At 42.9% G+C, this 15,272-nt stretch overlaps 1 protein-coding gene across 7 annotated transcripts in view; it reads right to left on the bottom strand.

Moving 5' to 3' along the window:
• Positions 1–6,093: 6,093 nt before the first annotated feature.
• gramd1a (GRAM domain containing 1A) overlaps positions 6,094–15,272 on the bottom strand; it is a 41,267-nt gene continuing 32,088 nt past the window's right edge. For 6 of the 7 annotated variants that reach the window (XM_047360466.1, XM_047360467.1, XM_047360468.1 and 3 more), the window contains 6 exons: positions 14,602–14,820; positions 13,848–13,932; positions 12,064–12,075; positions 9,568–9,675; positions 7,425–7,545; positions 6,094–7,338 (listed from right to left, as the gene is read on the bottom strand). In XM_047360466.1, the coding sequence (XP_047216422.1) occupies positions 7,255–7,338; positions 7,425–7,545; positions 9,568–9,675; positions 12,064–12,075; positions 13,848–13,932; positions 14,602–14,820 (629 nt within the window). In that variant the 3' untranslated portion in view covers positions 6,094–7,254. The remainder of the gene's footprint in view (positions 7,339–7,424; positions 7,546–9,567; positions 9,676–12,063; positions 12,076–13,847; positions 13,933–14,601; positions 14,821–15,272) is intronic. The other variant, XM_047360463.1, reaches the window with a different exon arrangement.

Raw genomic sequence — 15,272 nt, 5'->3', positions numbered from 1 at the left:
GAGTTTCAGGAGTTCTTTGCTCACATTTTTTCAACACTTACGTTCAGTAGTACGGGAGTGTATTCATCACATCTGTTGTGGTTTCTGGTACTGATCCGTCTGACCTCAGTCCACCTTCCCACTGTGTGATGGTCCATCCATGATTCCTCCTCTCAGGTTAACATCAGGCTTATCTTCTGCACAATAAAGGTTGTGACTCTGCATTGTAGAGCTGGACTGAGGTTCTCTGAAGTAATCCCGGCTCCATTGGGTTCTACCAGCGGGTGGTCGATGATGATTCTTGATGCAGGACCATTTGAGGGATCAGATCATGGCTGTTCCCTGATATTCCTCCAGATTTCCTGATAGATTGAAGACGTTCTGCACTGCAGAAGGCGCAACATGCAGGTTCTTCCCATCTTACTGTGGGGAGCTTTGGTTTTAATCAGTCCAATCATTTTATTTCCGTTTGTTTTCAAACAGGAGATCCTCTGAACATCTTTGCTCCAAAAAAAACTCAGCTCTGCTTTGATGCTCCTTTAGGACCAAATCAGGCTTAAACTTGTCTGTTAAACATTAAGGTTTTATGTATGTGTTGCAGTGGGTTTATCAGGACAGTTTTCACTGGTTGTTGACTGCATGATGATCCAGAAGTGCTGTAAGAAGCAGAGTTTTGCCTTCCACCAAATATAATTCAATTCAATTCAAAAATACTTTATTAATCCCAAAGGGAAATTAAATGTTGTTGTAGCTCATTATGAAGGTTTCTTCAAAGAGTCGTTGTAGATGCTGATGGCTGTGGGCAGGAAGGATCTCCTGTAGCGTCTCTTACAGCAGATCTGAAGAAGCCTCTGACTGAAGACACTCTGTTGTTGTAGGACAGTCTCATGAAGAGGATGATCAGGGTTCTCCATAATGTTCTTCATTTTATAAAGAATCCGTCTTTCCACAATGATCTCCAGAGGTTCCAGAGGAGTCTCCAGAACAGAACCAGCCTTTTTTATCAGCTTGTTGAGCTTTTTTAAGTCCCTGGCTCTGATGCTGCTTCCCCAGCAGATGATGGAGAATAAATCAGACTCTCCACAACAGACTTATAGAAGACTTATAGAATTATAATCTGTGATTTCTTTAAACTGGCTTCAACTGTTACACAGTAAAACACTTTACTGGTCTACGTTAGAGAAGAGCGACTCAAAAGTGAAGTATGATTTCTAAATGGTTTATATTTCTCATACATGTAGAAAGTTTCCTCTGGTGTCAGAGATTCCTCAAACTTCAAATCAGTCGTTTATATGAAGTCTCAGATGATTTGTCTCCTTTCAGCTCCATAAGCAGGATCAGGTGTTCCTACAGCACAGTAATCTGAGACATCTGGACTGTGTTCTGATCTCTGAGAGAAGAATCAGAACAGAACTAAGACCCTGCAGCACATTTACATAAGGTCCATATCCAAACTCTCACATTTCAATGTTGCTGAAGCACATTTCCCACATTTTAAAGGGAAAACTGTGAAATGTGTTTATTTTTGAAATTGGACTCCAGCAGAACGATTTATTTGTTTACCTCGAACAGGAAATCAGTTCTTGCTCCTGTAAATGTATTAATGAGACCAGAACCAGTGTTAAAGTTCTGAAACAAACATGTTTCTCCCTCTTCCTGGGAGCTCAAAGAGCAACAATCAGACACAGAAACGTTTAAACCTTTGAGCTCAGAAGGAAACTGCTGCTGAAAGTGTGACTTCCTGAAAACCTTCACTGGACCATCCCAGCAGAACCTAAGGGCTTAGTGTTTTCCTGTAATCTCACTGCCGTGCAGCAAATGCACCACTAAACAAGTCCAGTGTTCCCCAGAGAAGGAAACCAGACAGAAAAAGATCAGAGGTGAAGCCTTGCTGCAGAAAATGATGGTTTTTTTAAATGTTTTATATTGAATTCAGCTCCAGGAGCTTCTCCTCCAACCAGCCTGGGGTGAACACTAGGGGGGCAGCAAAGCACTGCTCATCTCTGTGTCCCAGTGACACTTCAGAGCTTTAAGCTGAACCAGAACAACTGCATGCTGTTGGACAGTGTACTGAGGGCATGGTGTGGGAACTTAAAGGTGCATGTATGATGGGGAGGATATTGGAGAACGGACCGAGTGTATTCCAGCATAAGGTGGTAGCAATAAAGTATGAGCAAGTGTCTACCGGTCTCCAGTCTCCATACATAACAGAAGCTATCTACGAAAACAGTACAAACAGAACCCAGTGAAAGCTTTCTGATGTGATTTCATCATTTGTCCTTTTCTTTCCTGCACACCTGAAGCTGCTTCTGTTTTTTCTGCCTGGTAACAAAAAAACTGCAGATTATCTCCATGTGTAGCCGTGCAAATGTTGCTTGTGCACAATAAAAAAATGCAGTGAAACAAAAGTCTCACAGTTAAGTTCTGAGTCCTTCTTTGGTTCTGAATCTGGATAGGATGGAGAAGTCTGGGACTGATCCTCAGAGTCTCTCAGAGAGCTCCTAACTTAGCCTAAAAAGTCCTGCGAAGGTCTCCTAGCTTGAGAGTGATTCAGTTCTGTGCTGAGAGGGACTCTGAGTAAGGAGGCAACAGAACTTCCCATCTTAGTGAAGAGGTATAGTTGACGCCTTTGCTAGGGGTGGTGCTGTCTTCTAAGAGCTGTGATTGGTTGTTTAAAGAAACAAAAAACAAACAAATGCTCCTCGTAATTATTGGAGATAAAATTAACCGATGATAGAATTTAGACTGGATTCAGAAATGTTGAAATCATGGTGATAAAACTTAGCAAAATTAAAATATCTGTCAAACAGCAACAAAATGTTTGAACGTAGCTTATTTACATGCTAATCATTTTTTTGATTTGCTTATTATTATGTTAACTCGCCATGCTGGTCGTTTTCATACTGCATCTATTAATTCATTTCATATTAATATTAAAATTCAGTATTTTACTGTCATCTCCTTGTTTAGTGAGGTTTAGTTTGGCAAAACGACCAAAACAAAACAGAGAACAAAAGGTGGAGAAAAGCGAAGTGAACAGAGGAGCAGAGCCTGCTGATGGAGGAGAAGAGAGGAGTGTTAAAGGTAGATTTGGTTCTGGGATCACGGTGGGAACCAACAGACATTCCCAGCAGATCAATGCGTTGTTCCCTCTGCTTTCAGCACCAGCCTGGAATGTGAGCAGCTCTGGTTCCTGTTGCGATCAGAAGCTGGAGAGGAGATAGCAGCACCAGAGAACTTCTCCACAGACGGGGAGCGTTGGAGATGACCTTTTAGGGTGTAGGAATGAGTCAAACATTGGGACATATTGGAAACATAACAGATCCATAAATAATTTAACATGTTTTATTGGTCAAAAATTCATTTATGTAGATTGACTGGCAGTTGAACTGGTTCTTTAAGTAACACCTTTAATATAAATGAAATTTATAGCAAAGCTGTTTTAGTTGTAATATTTATAATTATATTCCTCAGTGTTATGCTTCTTGTAAAAACCTAAGTAAAAACAGCAAGTAAAATGATTAGAACAGTTTGCCCGGTAAAAATAAAGTCTAACAAACACTCCAAGTAGATTAGTGCAACAGTTTGGCCAACAAAAATAAATAAAAGTGATACCTCCTACATCTAATAGACTAGCTTAGTGCGTCGCTGACAACTCAGTGTCTTGTTGCACTTTGCAACCCTGCATTCAATAATTTGCATGCCGTGTCACACAACAAACACAGAAAAACATTGGCCTCAGCAAGAGAGGCAAAATATGTTTTCCTCCTGTCATTTTAGGGCACAAATTGCTTGCAACTTGACTTCTTGTCCAGTAAGTCAAGTTTATTCTGATGGACATGACAGAGAACAAGATGGTAAAGTCTGTTCTGAGTCCTTCCTGAACGGAGGCAAGTTATGAGCCTGCAGAGGGAACTAAAAACGTTTCTCTGCCTCAGAGGGTGAAACAGGGACTACCAAAAGCAACTTGACAAGGGTTTCCACTTGCCCAAATAGTCCACGCACGCCTCCAGCCAATCCACCAATGATCCTGCAGCGTCTGTGCTGTTGCTAATGAGTAGCTCAGGCGAAACATAGAAAACTGCACTGAAAGTAACTCTCTATTCAGCTCCGGGTATTTCTCAATGACTGCAGCATCAATCTTCCCACTTAGAAGTGTTTCTTCAAACCTTCGTAAAGTCAACAAGTCCTGATAAAATATCTCACTAAGCTATGCGTCTACAATATCCAAGACTTACAGAAGTCAGGTCTGCAGTGGTCCTCGGCACAGTTAGGCTGATGTGCCTTAGCTCCTTCAAGGAAGAGTCTTCGGGTCGTCCTGTCTGTGGAATGGCAATGGGTTTAACACCTAAGGACTGACCCACAGTTGTTGCCTCTTCAAACAGAGTATAGACATTTTCCTCATCTTATTTGGCCTTGAGAAAGGTCTGATACGTTTCAACAGCAGCCCTCATACCAGCAATGGTTTTAGTGCTCTTCTGGAAAGAGACGTTCAGGCATTCAAGCTCCGAAATCACCGGCGAGGCAAGGATGAGACTCAAAATCAGATATATATATAATCCTATTTTTAACACCTCACTCCAGCTTCCTCCGTCTCTCCACCTTTTATTGCTCCAACTGCCTCACTACTTCTGTATTTATTATTCTCCTGATGAGACATTATTACACATAATATCTCATTTAATGTCAGACATGATAAATAGTATGATCAGGTGTTGACCTCGTGACGTGTTACTCACACTGACGTCACTCTTTAAGAAAACAAAGTCCTGTTGTTAAAATCTCTTCTTTGGTGGCATTTTGCTAAAATAAGATGATTAAACATTTTTTTGGATGTTGTTGATGTTACTTGGGAAGCCTGACAGAGTTATCAGTTCATAAATGGATGAAGATGACTTAACTTAAAAGATTTGGTTTCTAAATATTAATGTAAACTAACAAGATGTTATAAAGCAGCCATATTCATGACAACATTTACAGACAGTTTCACCTCATTTAGAGGTCTCTGATCAGACTGATACCGCAGAACCCCGCATCTGCTCCGCATCCCAAACGCTCAGAGCAGCTGAGGGGGCGCGACCTAGTGACGTCACGCTGCGTTGCGCTTTCACAATAAAAGCACGGAAGGTAAAGATTTCAAAATCAAGTATTTTTCTCCTCCGCGGTATGTCTTTTTGGGGGACAAATCCACCTGCTTCCGACATTGGGGGGGACACGTCCACCCCCCCCCCCCCCGGTTCCGACGCCTATGCTAGAGGCTTAGGCTGCATCATGCAATACAGCAAACATTTATTCAGCTCATTTACATCCTCCGTTTGTCATATAGCGCTTAGATTATTGCACTGTTGTCTAGAGTTTGAAAGAATTTTAAGGTCTGTAAATATTTAAATAATTATGTACAATATTGTTTGTAATTTTGTTCACTTTTTTATTCATGATTATTTATTATTGTTTCTATTATTTATTTATCTTTCCTAGTATCACCTTACTAGAGGTTGACCTTTAACCTGTCCTGCTGCTGAAACCATTTAATTTCCTCCTAGAGGGATGATAAAGTTAATCTTATCTCTATATTAATAATTATATGATTGTTCTAGAAGTTTCGGTTCTCATTAACTCGACTGTTTAGGAGGTGGATCTCTGCACCATGGAGCTGGTAGCGTTTTATTCATTCACTGTTGTTCATTGGAGGAGAAGATCTCTCCTTTCTCTCTGTCTTTCCTCCATCTTCTCTGCTTCAGACACTCTTAGGATCACTAAAGGTCCTCCTCACTAACATCTCCTCACGTTAGGAGCTCTCTGAAGACCTCAGATGCTTCATGAATAACTTTTATTTTACTGACGGACAATTATAAGAAAAATCTTAGAATTGGAGAAATTCGGAGATGTTTTTTAGAATGACGTCACTGGGAGCTACTTTTAGTCTCGGGATTGTTTGGGAATACGGGCCCTGATGGTTTCATCTGAGTACAGAACCATCTGAAACCGAGCTGAAGGATCGTAAAGAGACCAGAAGCAAAACAAACCATCTGTGGAACCGAGTCAGTTTGTCAGGTTCTAAATGATAAAAACTAAAGAACATCTAAAAGATCATGAGATCCAACACCTCAGAGATCACAATTTAAAATTTTATTTAGAATATTTAAACAATCTGCTATTTTTCCAGTATTTGTACACCAAGACAGAAATCCACCAGACTCAAAGAAGAGCGACTTGTTGCATGTTTCAGGATTTTCTTTTCTCTCCATCTTGTTGTTTGTACAATCACAATTTTACAGTACATTCTCTCCTCATCCTTTAATAATAAATACATCAGCCTATCGTTTCCATGACGACCGTGCACAGCAGGGCCAATGAGTTTCTGCAGCCGCTGAACTCAGGTGAAAAACCCAAAAACAGGCAGAAACTGCAGCTCAGAGCAGAAGATGAGATGATAAACCGGTTCTAAGTCGACAGAAACAATTATAACAGGAGGTGGAAAAGCAATAAAAAATGATGATGAGCAAATTCTCATTAATTTCACACACACACAAAAAATACTGTTTCCCTTTTTGTTCTTCCAGGCCTGGAAAGTTCTGCTTGGTCCTTTTGGTTCTGACTCGGCTGAAACATGAAGATTTGGACACAAATGTGAAGAAAAATTTGTAAAAAACCAACAGAACACTGATGTGAAAAACTGACTTGATAACGTAACAGTGGCAACGCATACAGTCTCATCATCATCGCTAATTATTATCAGAACTATTATAATATTAAACTACTTTCAGTGAAACATTCGTAAAGAGCAAAGATTTTCATTATTGCTGCACCTCGTTCTCACAAAGCTTCTATTGGTCCAAAACAACAGCAAATCAGAGCGCAGAACAGCCATCACATGACTTGTTCAAAGCAGGACGAGACTTCGGAGGTAATAATAAATACTGAGATGGTCCGCCTCATGTCGGAGTGCCGGAACTGATCCGTTCTGCGTGAAACGTAGCAAGAAAGGAAGCGGAGTCTGGGAAATGGAGGGCCCACCAGTGGCCTGTTTCCGTGCATTATATACAGAAGAGACTCAGCTATAGGAGGGGGATTATTGCTGTGGTTCTGGAAGCCTCTCATAGGTTGAAGCTAAAGGCGTCTGATGCGACTTCAAGTCCATCAGGAGAGGAGAGTTGTGGGTAGTGTAGTTCATCTGTTTGTCCCACCCAGGATTGGGTTCTGATTGGAAATGTTGGAGACAGCAGACAAGAGTCCTGAGGCGACCCGGGTGAGGAATCAGGTCTCAGACAGGGACTATGTGAGGGTGTCAGCGGGGGGATCCTGCTCCCCCTCCGGTACCACGATGTTCCTGTGGAGTTTTTCCAACGAATGCTTCATCTGAGGACAAACATAGAACCAATCAGCGGTTGTCTGCTGAAAGAGGGTCGTTTTTCCTCTGTGTGTGGAGCAGGGTGGAGACTGACCTGGTCCAGGAGCGAGACTGAGGACTGCAGGATCTGCTGCCACTTGCTGAGCTGCGCCTGGTGGAACTGCCGCTGCAGGTGCAGAACCCGAGCCCACTCCCCTGCTGTCTGGGGCAGAGGACTGAAGACAGAACATGAGCTACTTAGAACTGTTCAGTGGTTCAGTTACAGTCCACATATTTTCCTTCCAAGGAGCCAGATCTTCCCCAAACCTTTTAAAGTTACTGTCAAAACTAAACTAACCAAGAGGTTCTGAAAGAGGTTCTGAAGTAACTAAGCTAACGTAAAATAAGTTACGCTAAACTAAGCTAGGGTAACTAAGCATGGGTAAGCAACGAAAACAAACCGATGTTAGCCAGGCTACACTAAGATGACCAAAATAAGCTTAGCTAAGTTAATATAAAATACCCTGAGCTAACACCATTAAAGCCAGCTAAGCTAACTGATGCTTAGCCAGCTAAGCTAACTGATGCTTAGCCAGCTAAGCTAAGCTAACTGATGCTAAGCCAGGTAAGCTAACTGATGCTTAGCCAGCTAAGCTAAGCTAACTGATGCTAAGCCAGGTAAACTAACTGATGCTTAGCCAGCTAAGCTAAGCTAACTGATGCTTAGCCAGCTAAGCTAACCGATGCTTAGCCAGCTAAGCTAAGCTAACTGATGCTAAGCCAGGTAAACTAACTGATGCTTAGCCAGGTAAACTAACTGATGCTTAGCCAGCTAAGCTAAGCTAACTGATGCTTAGCCAGCTAAGCTAAGCTAACTGATGCTTAGCCAGCTAAGCTAAGCTAACTGATGCTAAGCCAGCTAAGCTAACTGATGCTTAGCCAGCCAAGCTAAGCTAACTGATGCTAAGCCAGCTAAGCTAAGCTAACTGATGCTTAGCCAGCTAAGCTAACTGATGCTTAGCCAGCTAAGCTAAGCTAACTGATGCTTAGCCAGCTAAGCTAACTGATGCTTAGCCAGGTAAACTAACTGATGCTTAGCCAGCTAAGCTAAGCTAACTTATGCTTAGCCAGCTAAGCTAAGCTAACTGATGCTTAGCCAGCTAAGCTAAGCTAACTGATGCTTAGCCAGCTAAGCTAACTGATGCTAAGCCAGCTAAGCTAACTGATGCTTAGCCAGCTAAGCTAAGCTAACTGATGCTAAGCCAGCTAAGCTAAGCTAACTGATGCTTAGCCAGCTAAGCTAACTGATGCTTAGCCAGCTAAGCTAAGCTAACTGATGCTTAGCCAGCTAAGCTAACTGATGCTTAGCCAGGTAAACTAACTGATGCTTAGCCAGCTAAGCTAAGCTAACTGATGCTTAGCCAGCTAAGCTAAGCTAACTGATGCTTAGCCACCTAAGCTAACTGATGCTAAGCCAGCTAAGCTAACTGATGCTAAGCCAGCTAAGCTAACTGATGCTAAGCCAGCTAATCTAACTGATGCTAAGCCAGCTAAGCTAACTGATGCTAAGCCAGCTAAGCTAACTGATGCTAAGCCAGCTAAGCTAACTGATGCTAAGCCAGCTAAGGTAATGTAAAATAGGCTAACATAATTAGGCTACAACTAGATAAGCAAAGATCATTATGCTGATTTTATCTAAAAGCAGATGGATGAATACATAAAATTAGAAAAATTAATATTTGTTACATCAGAGTGAAATAAACTGGCTTACTTAACGTGAAACAAAGTCTAATAAGTTATGAAAACATTTTTGTTAAAACCGGTAAATCACAAATATAACTGAAATTATTGCTTTTCTGTGCTGTTAAAATGAAATATGTATTATCCTTTAGCCAATCATCTACTGTAAGCAGCAAAGCTAAAATCATTTAGTTAATTTATTATCTTTGGGATTTTCCAGGGTTCAACTTAACAAATGGGAACAAACGTTATGAGACTTTTTAAGAACATTTCACAGAAAACGGTCAGCCAAGGACTGAGTAAAGAAGCTGCCAAACTGCTAATTACATCTGCAAAAGATCTTAAGTTAGCCAAGTGATCAAGATCACATCAGAATATTATAAAATAATTTATTGGAAGGAAAATGGGAAGAAATAAGAACTGGATAGTGACGGTAAACCTACAGGGATGTCTCAGATCCCACAGGTTTAACACCCCATCCCTCTGGTATTCTAGTCAAACACCTACGGTGTGTTTACCTGTCGGTGACAGAGTAGGAGTGCCATCTCTCCAGTGTGTGAGCTGCTCTTTCCAGAGCGTACAGCTTGTAGAACAGCAGCATGTTGAGAGCCACCAGCACCACCAGACTGAGGAGTTCAGAGAGAAAGAGAGAGAGAGCCGTGAAGCTTCCTGACAACAGATTATTCAGACAATCATGAGGAGTTAAAGAAATAACAGCAGACAAGCAAACAGGATGGAGAAGAAACAAACATTTCAGGGTCGGTTGATGGTGAAGAGACTCACAACTCATCTAGAAATCATACCACACTGTGATGAAGTTATGGGAACAATCCACCAATAACATCATTATTAAAACTTCTAACATGATTTGGATGTGAAAGCTTTTTCCTCACATGGAGGGTTTGTGTCTTTAGTAAAATCAGAAGACAGCAGAGATCCAGGCTTCTAGCCTGGAGACGGCTCAGTGGACTGCAGCTGTGAAATAACATGCAAACATCCTTGAAACAACACAAGCTGGTGGTTTAAATTTATTTCCACTTCTGAGCCTTAAAAGGAGTTTTGAAACTAAACGCTAATAAATGATCATGTACTGAAACCGCAGCGTTTATCTGTCAATCCGTTTCTGAGGTTTAACCACGTGAACATCTTATAAACACGACAGACATGCTTCATAATAACTAAAAGCTTAGAAATGATGTTCGCCCCACACTTCCTCAGGAGGGTAAACAATGACCAGATGCAAACAGCTAGGATGCCTTAGATTACTTTTTATTCGTTTGCATTATATGTTTACCTGAGGATGAATGTACTGTATAATAACTATGTATCTGGATCTGAATATGGAGATATTACCAAAGTACTGCAATAGACTGAATTTGGACTCTATATAACTGGAAATGAATTGGACCTGTTGGTCTGGTGAAGGGCGCCGGGCTCATTTTGCTGTGAATGGGTGCTTAAAAATATATAAAGCTGAATAAAAATCAAGTAAAATACTGAGACATTAGTTTAAGTAAATATCTGTGTGAAAATATTTCAGATAAACATCTAGACATTTTATTTTACTATAATAATTATGTCTCCTATTTAAATGTGAAATGCTGCAACTCTGCCCCCTGTTGATGTAATCTGGGACCTACATGCCAAACAACATGTAGGTCCCAGATTTCGAGACCCTTGAGACTCGCTGCCCCTCTGAACTGAACCCTAACTAAACTGAAACAAAAACTGGTAAATCTTCATATATCTACATGTTTACTCATATTTTTATCTCTGCAGGTAAGAAGCAGCAAATAAAAACCTCCGATATATTTGCAAGAAGCTTCAACACTGAACCTGTGGGCTGTACAGTGACTATATAAACGCACCAGTCTGATGGTTTTAAACTCGTCATCTTCCGCTTTATCCGGAACCGGGTCGTGGCGGCCGCAGACTCAGCAGAGACACCCAGACGTCCCTCTCCCCAGACACCTCCTCCGGGGGGAGCCCAAGGTGTTCCCAGGCCAACCGAGAGACATAGTCCCTCCGGCGTGTCCTGGGCCTCCTTCCAGTGGGACGTGCCTGGATCACCTCCCCAGGAAGGCGTCCAGGAGGCATCCGGTATAGATGCCCGAGCCACCTCAACTGGCTCCTCTCGATGTGGAGGAGCAGCGGCTCTACTCCGAGCTCCTCACCCTATCTCTAAGGGAGGAAGCTCATTTCAGCCGCTTGTGTCTGGGATCAAATAACCCAAAGTTCATGGCCAGAGGTGAGGGTAGGAACGTAGACCGACCGGTAAATCGAGAGCTTTGCTTTTCGGCTCAGCTCTCTCTTCACCACAACGGACCGGAACAGCGCCCCCATTACTGCAGCAGCCGCACCGATCCGTCTGTCGATCTCCCGCTCCATTCTTCCCTCATTCACTGGTTTTATACTTAGTGTTTAATTGCTTTCACCTGAGGTTTTAGATTTGATCGTTTTATTAATTGCTTCCTTTAACTCGCCTGCACTGCCACATTTTATTAAAGCGACAGTAGGAGGGTTAGGATTCTGTGTTTGTCCGCCAGCAGATTCAGATCATTCGTCTGCTTTCAGTGGTGTTGTGTAAAGAGACATTTGCAGCTACAGGTTGGTGCGGAACAGCTGCCGGTTCTGCTTGTTAAACCACTTTCTGCAAAGTGTTTCTGCAGCGCTGCTGTTTGCTGCCTTTTCTCAAACTTCAGTGCATTAAGGTCTCTTTTTTCTCATGATTGAAACAGTTTCCCCTGAGCTTCTCCTCCACTGGAAAACAAACAGAACCTGGACCAGTTCAGGGCCTGGAAACCATGGTTCTGATGATTGATAAGAGCAGACTGAGCATCACAGATAAATTCAGAGCTGATGTGTGAACATTTAAACTCTGCAGAGGCAGCCATGTCTGATCTAAGGGTTAAACTGATTTAAATGGTGGATTTTTCCCCATTTTGAAACATTTGTCATTCATATCCGTTACATTAATGCAGCAGTGGTGGAAAACCAAAGCCTCTGATACGAACCTGATACAGATCCTACGCACAAGGCGAGACGCAGAGATGGAGGGCGAAAAGAGAAATGGGAAAAGACGCATCGTAAAGGCTGTTAGTCCGACCCAGAGTGTGAATGGCACCAAAACCAGAGACAGCACAGAGCTCATCTGTTCAGAACAGCACCAGAACAGCAGGGCTCAGTGGGACACAAACATGCTCTGATGTGGAGATTAACTAGGTTCCTTTGAACCGACAGATGATCTGAGTAAACTGACAAATCAATGAAAGTTAATTTATTCAGTAATTGAGCTCAAAAAATGAAACTGATATTTTATAGAGTGACATGTTTCAGGTGTTTATTTCTGTTGATTATCATGTTTACAGCCAACGGGAAGCCAAAAGATTACATCAGACCAATAAAACACAAGATCTTCTGTTATGAGCATCATGGGGAGGACTGTTGATCTGACAGATGTCCAGACGACACGGACACCCTCCACATGGAGATAGGCCACAAAAGGTGACTGTTTAATAAGCAGACTCTTCTCAGAGAGCTGGATTCATAAGGGGAAAGTTGAGTGGAAGGAAAACATGTAGTAGAAAAAGATGTAAAGGTAGCAGGGTTAACTGGAACATTGACAGGACAGTGACGCTTAAGTCGAAGCTTGAAGATCCACCACATCCAGATGTATCCAGAACATGGACTTCAGCTGTCCCGGTCCTCGGGTTAAACCACCACTGAGGTGACTGTGGGTCAGTAGGAAGAGCAGTCGTCTTGCAATCTGAACATCATGGGTTCGATTCCAGCTTCTTCCTGCTGCATGTTGATGTGCCCCTGGGCAAGGCATTCAGCCTCAGGTTGCTTACTGATCTGCGTATCGGTGTATGAATGCGTGAGCGTTTGTGCGACTGGGTGAACGTGGCTCTAAAGTAAAGTGCTCTGGGCGGTGGTATGACTGGAAACATGCTACGTAAGTTCACCATTTAACACGAACTCCTGAACCAGAGACAACATCAGAACCGCCCTACCTGGGCTGAGGAGAATCAGAACCGGACCGTTGCTCGGCGATCCAAAGTCTACTTTTCAGACAAAAGTGAAGTTTACATTTCATTTGGAAATCAAGGTTCCAGAGTCTGGAGGAAGAGTGGAGAGAATCCATGATGCTTCAAGTCCAGTGTGAAGTTTCCACAGTCAGGGATGGTTTGGGGCACCATGTGGCCTGCTGGTTCTGGTCCGCTGGGTTTTCTAAAGTCCACAGTCAGTGCAGCCACCAGAACATTTTAGAGCACTTCATGCTTCCTTCTGCTGACAAGCTTTCTGGAGATGCTGGTTTCATTTTCCAGCAGGACTTGGTACCGGCCCACACTGTTGAAAGAGCTGAACCACAGGCTGATCTCCTCCATGCCACACTGCACTGATGCAGCAACTCAGCCCAGGGCCCGTACTGAGTGCAGGTACTTCAGAACATGGATATTCTGTTCAGTTGGACCACATTTCTAGATTTAAATCCTTCTTATTGGTCTGAAGTAAAATAAAACATGTCTGAGAAACTAATTCTTGGGTTTTTATCAACTGGAAGCCAGAATTATTACTCTGATCACTCTGTGAGGAACGAATCTGCATATATTCCCCAGGTTCTACTCACTGAACTTAATTACTGAAATCAATTAACTTACTAAAACATTCTAACATATGGAGGCGCACCTGAACATCAGAGTGAGAATCTGAGCTGAGGAACGAAGCTTAAAACATGCAGCAGAAGCAACCAGAGGGGGCGCTCCACACAGGGAAACAAAGAAAAACCTGAGCTTACATGAAGCTGACGATGAGGAGAACCGTGGAGAAGCTGTTGTGTCCTCCACCACCGGCACGTTCCCCCAGCTTCATGAACTGAGCGCCTGAAAACAAGTCAAAAAAAGATTTCACTGCAAACACAAAGTGAGATTAGCAGGCGCTCAACAAACCCTCATAAAGCCTCAAGTTTTTCTCCAAACCGTCTTCAGCAGAGGTGTGCCTCCTGGTCCATCCCTCTCCTCTGGACACGTTGCAGCCAAACTTTCTTTACTTCTTATTTCGATGAGATTTTATAGCAGAGGTGGCTTTTATCTGCAGCGTTCAGACTGCGAAGGCAGGAAATATTTAGCAAAGATCCTTAGATCAGTCAGATCCCGGACGGCTGCGTCTGGGACTCCTAGCCTCTGCATAAGGGGCCCACCTGTCCACGGCTTCACGTCGCCCCGTCCCAGGAAATCCTTACATTTTTTATGGATTCAATTTTTTAGGGGGTGATGATTTTTGTAGCTTAAAAAAAGGTACAAAAATCTAGTTTTTGCCTCACAAGCTTCCCAAAGAAAAACATTTTAAAAACATCAAAAACTGCTCGGAGGTAAATGATAAAAAAGAAAAACTTTTTAGGTCAGGGAAGCAGTACTATATAAAAAAAAAAGACATGTTCATACCCTCCTATTTAAATATTTTGCTTTCAGTAATCTACATAGAATAAAAATGCATTTGATGTTTTTAAGTCCAGCCACTAGAGGGCAGCAGTGGTCAGAGTAAGGCCTTACCAGCCTCCCTCCTGTTCCGTTCCTCTCCGACTCCTCGGTCCCCTCGCTCCCTGGCCTTCACGCCGCCTCCCTCCCTGTCGCTCTGCCTCCAGGAGCAGGTTCGCTTTCTGCGTCGCAGGGAAGGCGGGGTCTTGGCGGCGTCTGCACCCACGGCTTCGCCTGTCGTAACCACGGAGACCTCAGTCTGCAGCAGGGTCTCCAGCTTGCACACCTCATTCTCTGCATGTAGGAAGTTGAGGAGGAAAGAGTAATAACACATCAAACACCTGAGGCAGGAGAGGAAGGAAACAGAGCTGACTAAGAGGAAGGTCCGTCTCTTCCAGCTTCATGACACACTGAAAGTTTTACTCAGTTTTCCTTGTTGAACAGCTCAATTTCGGTCAGGTTGGATGGAGAACATCTGTTTTTAAGTCTTGCCAATGATTCTCAGTTGGATTCAGGACTGGACTTTGACTAGGCCAATCTAGCATGTAAATCTGCTTTGATCTAAACCACCCATTGTATCTCTGGCTGTACGTTCAGGGTGGTTGTCTTGCTGGAAGGTGAACCTCCACCCCAGCCTCAGGTTTTCTGCAGCTTCTAACGTGTTTTCTTCCAGGACTGTTTTGGATTTAGCTCCATTCATCATCCCATCAACCCTGACCAGCTTCCCTGTCCCTGCTGAAGGAAAG

Source organism: Girardinichthys multiradiatus, chromosome 3 (genome assembly GCF_021462225.1).
Source record: "Girardinichthys multiradiatus isolate DD_20200921_A chromosome 3, DD_fGirMul_XY1, whole genome shotgun sequence".
NCBI lineage: Eukaryota > Metazoa > Chordata > Actinopteri > Cyprinodontiformes > Goodeidae > Girardinichthys > Girardinichthys multiradiatus.
The sequence above is the reverse complement of the archived record's forward strand: the minus strand, read 5'-3'. Positions and strand labels throughout refer to the sequence as shown.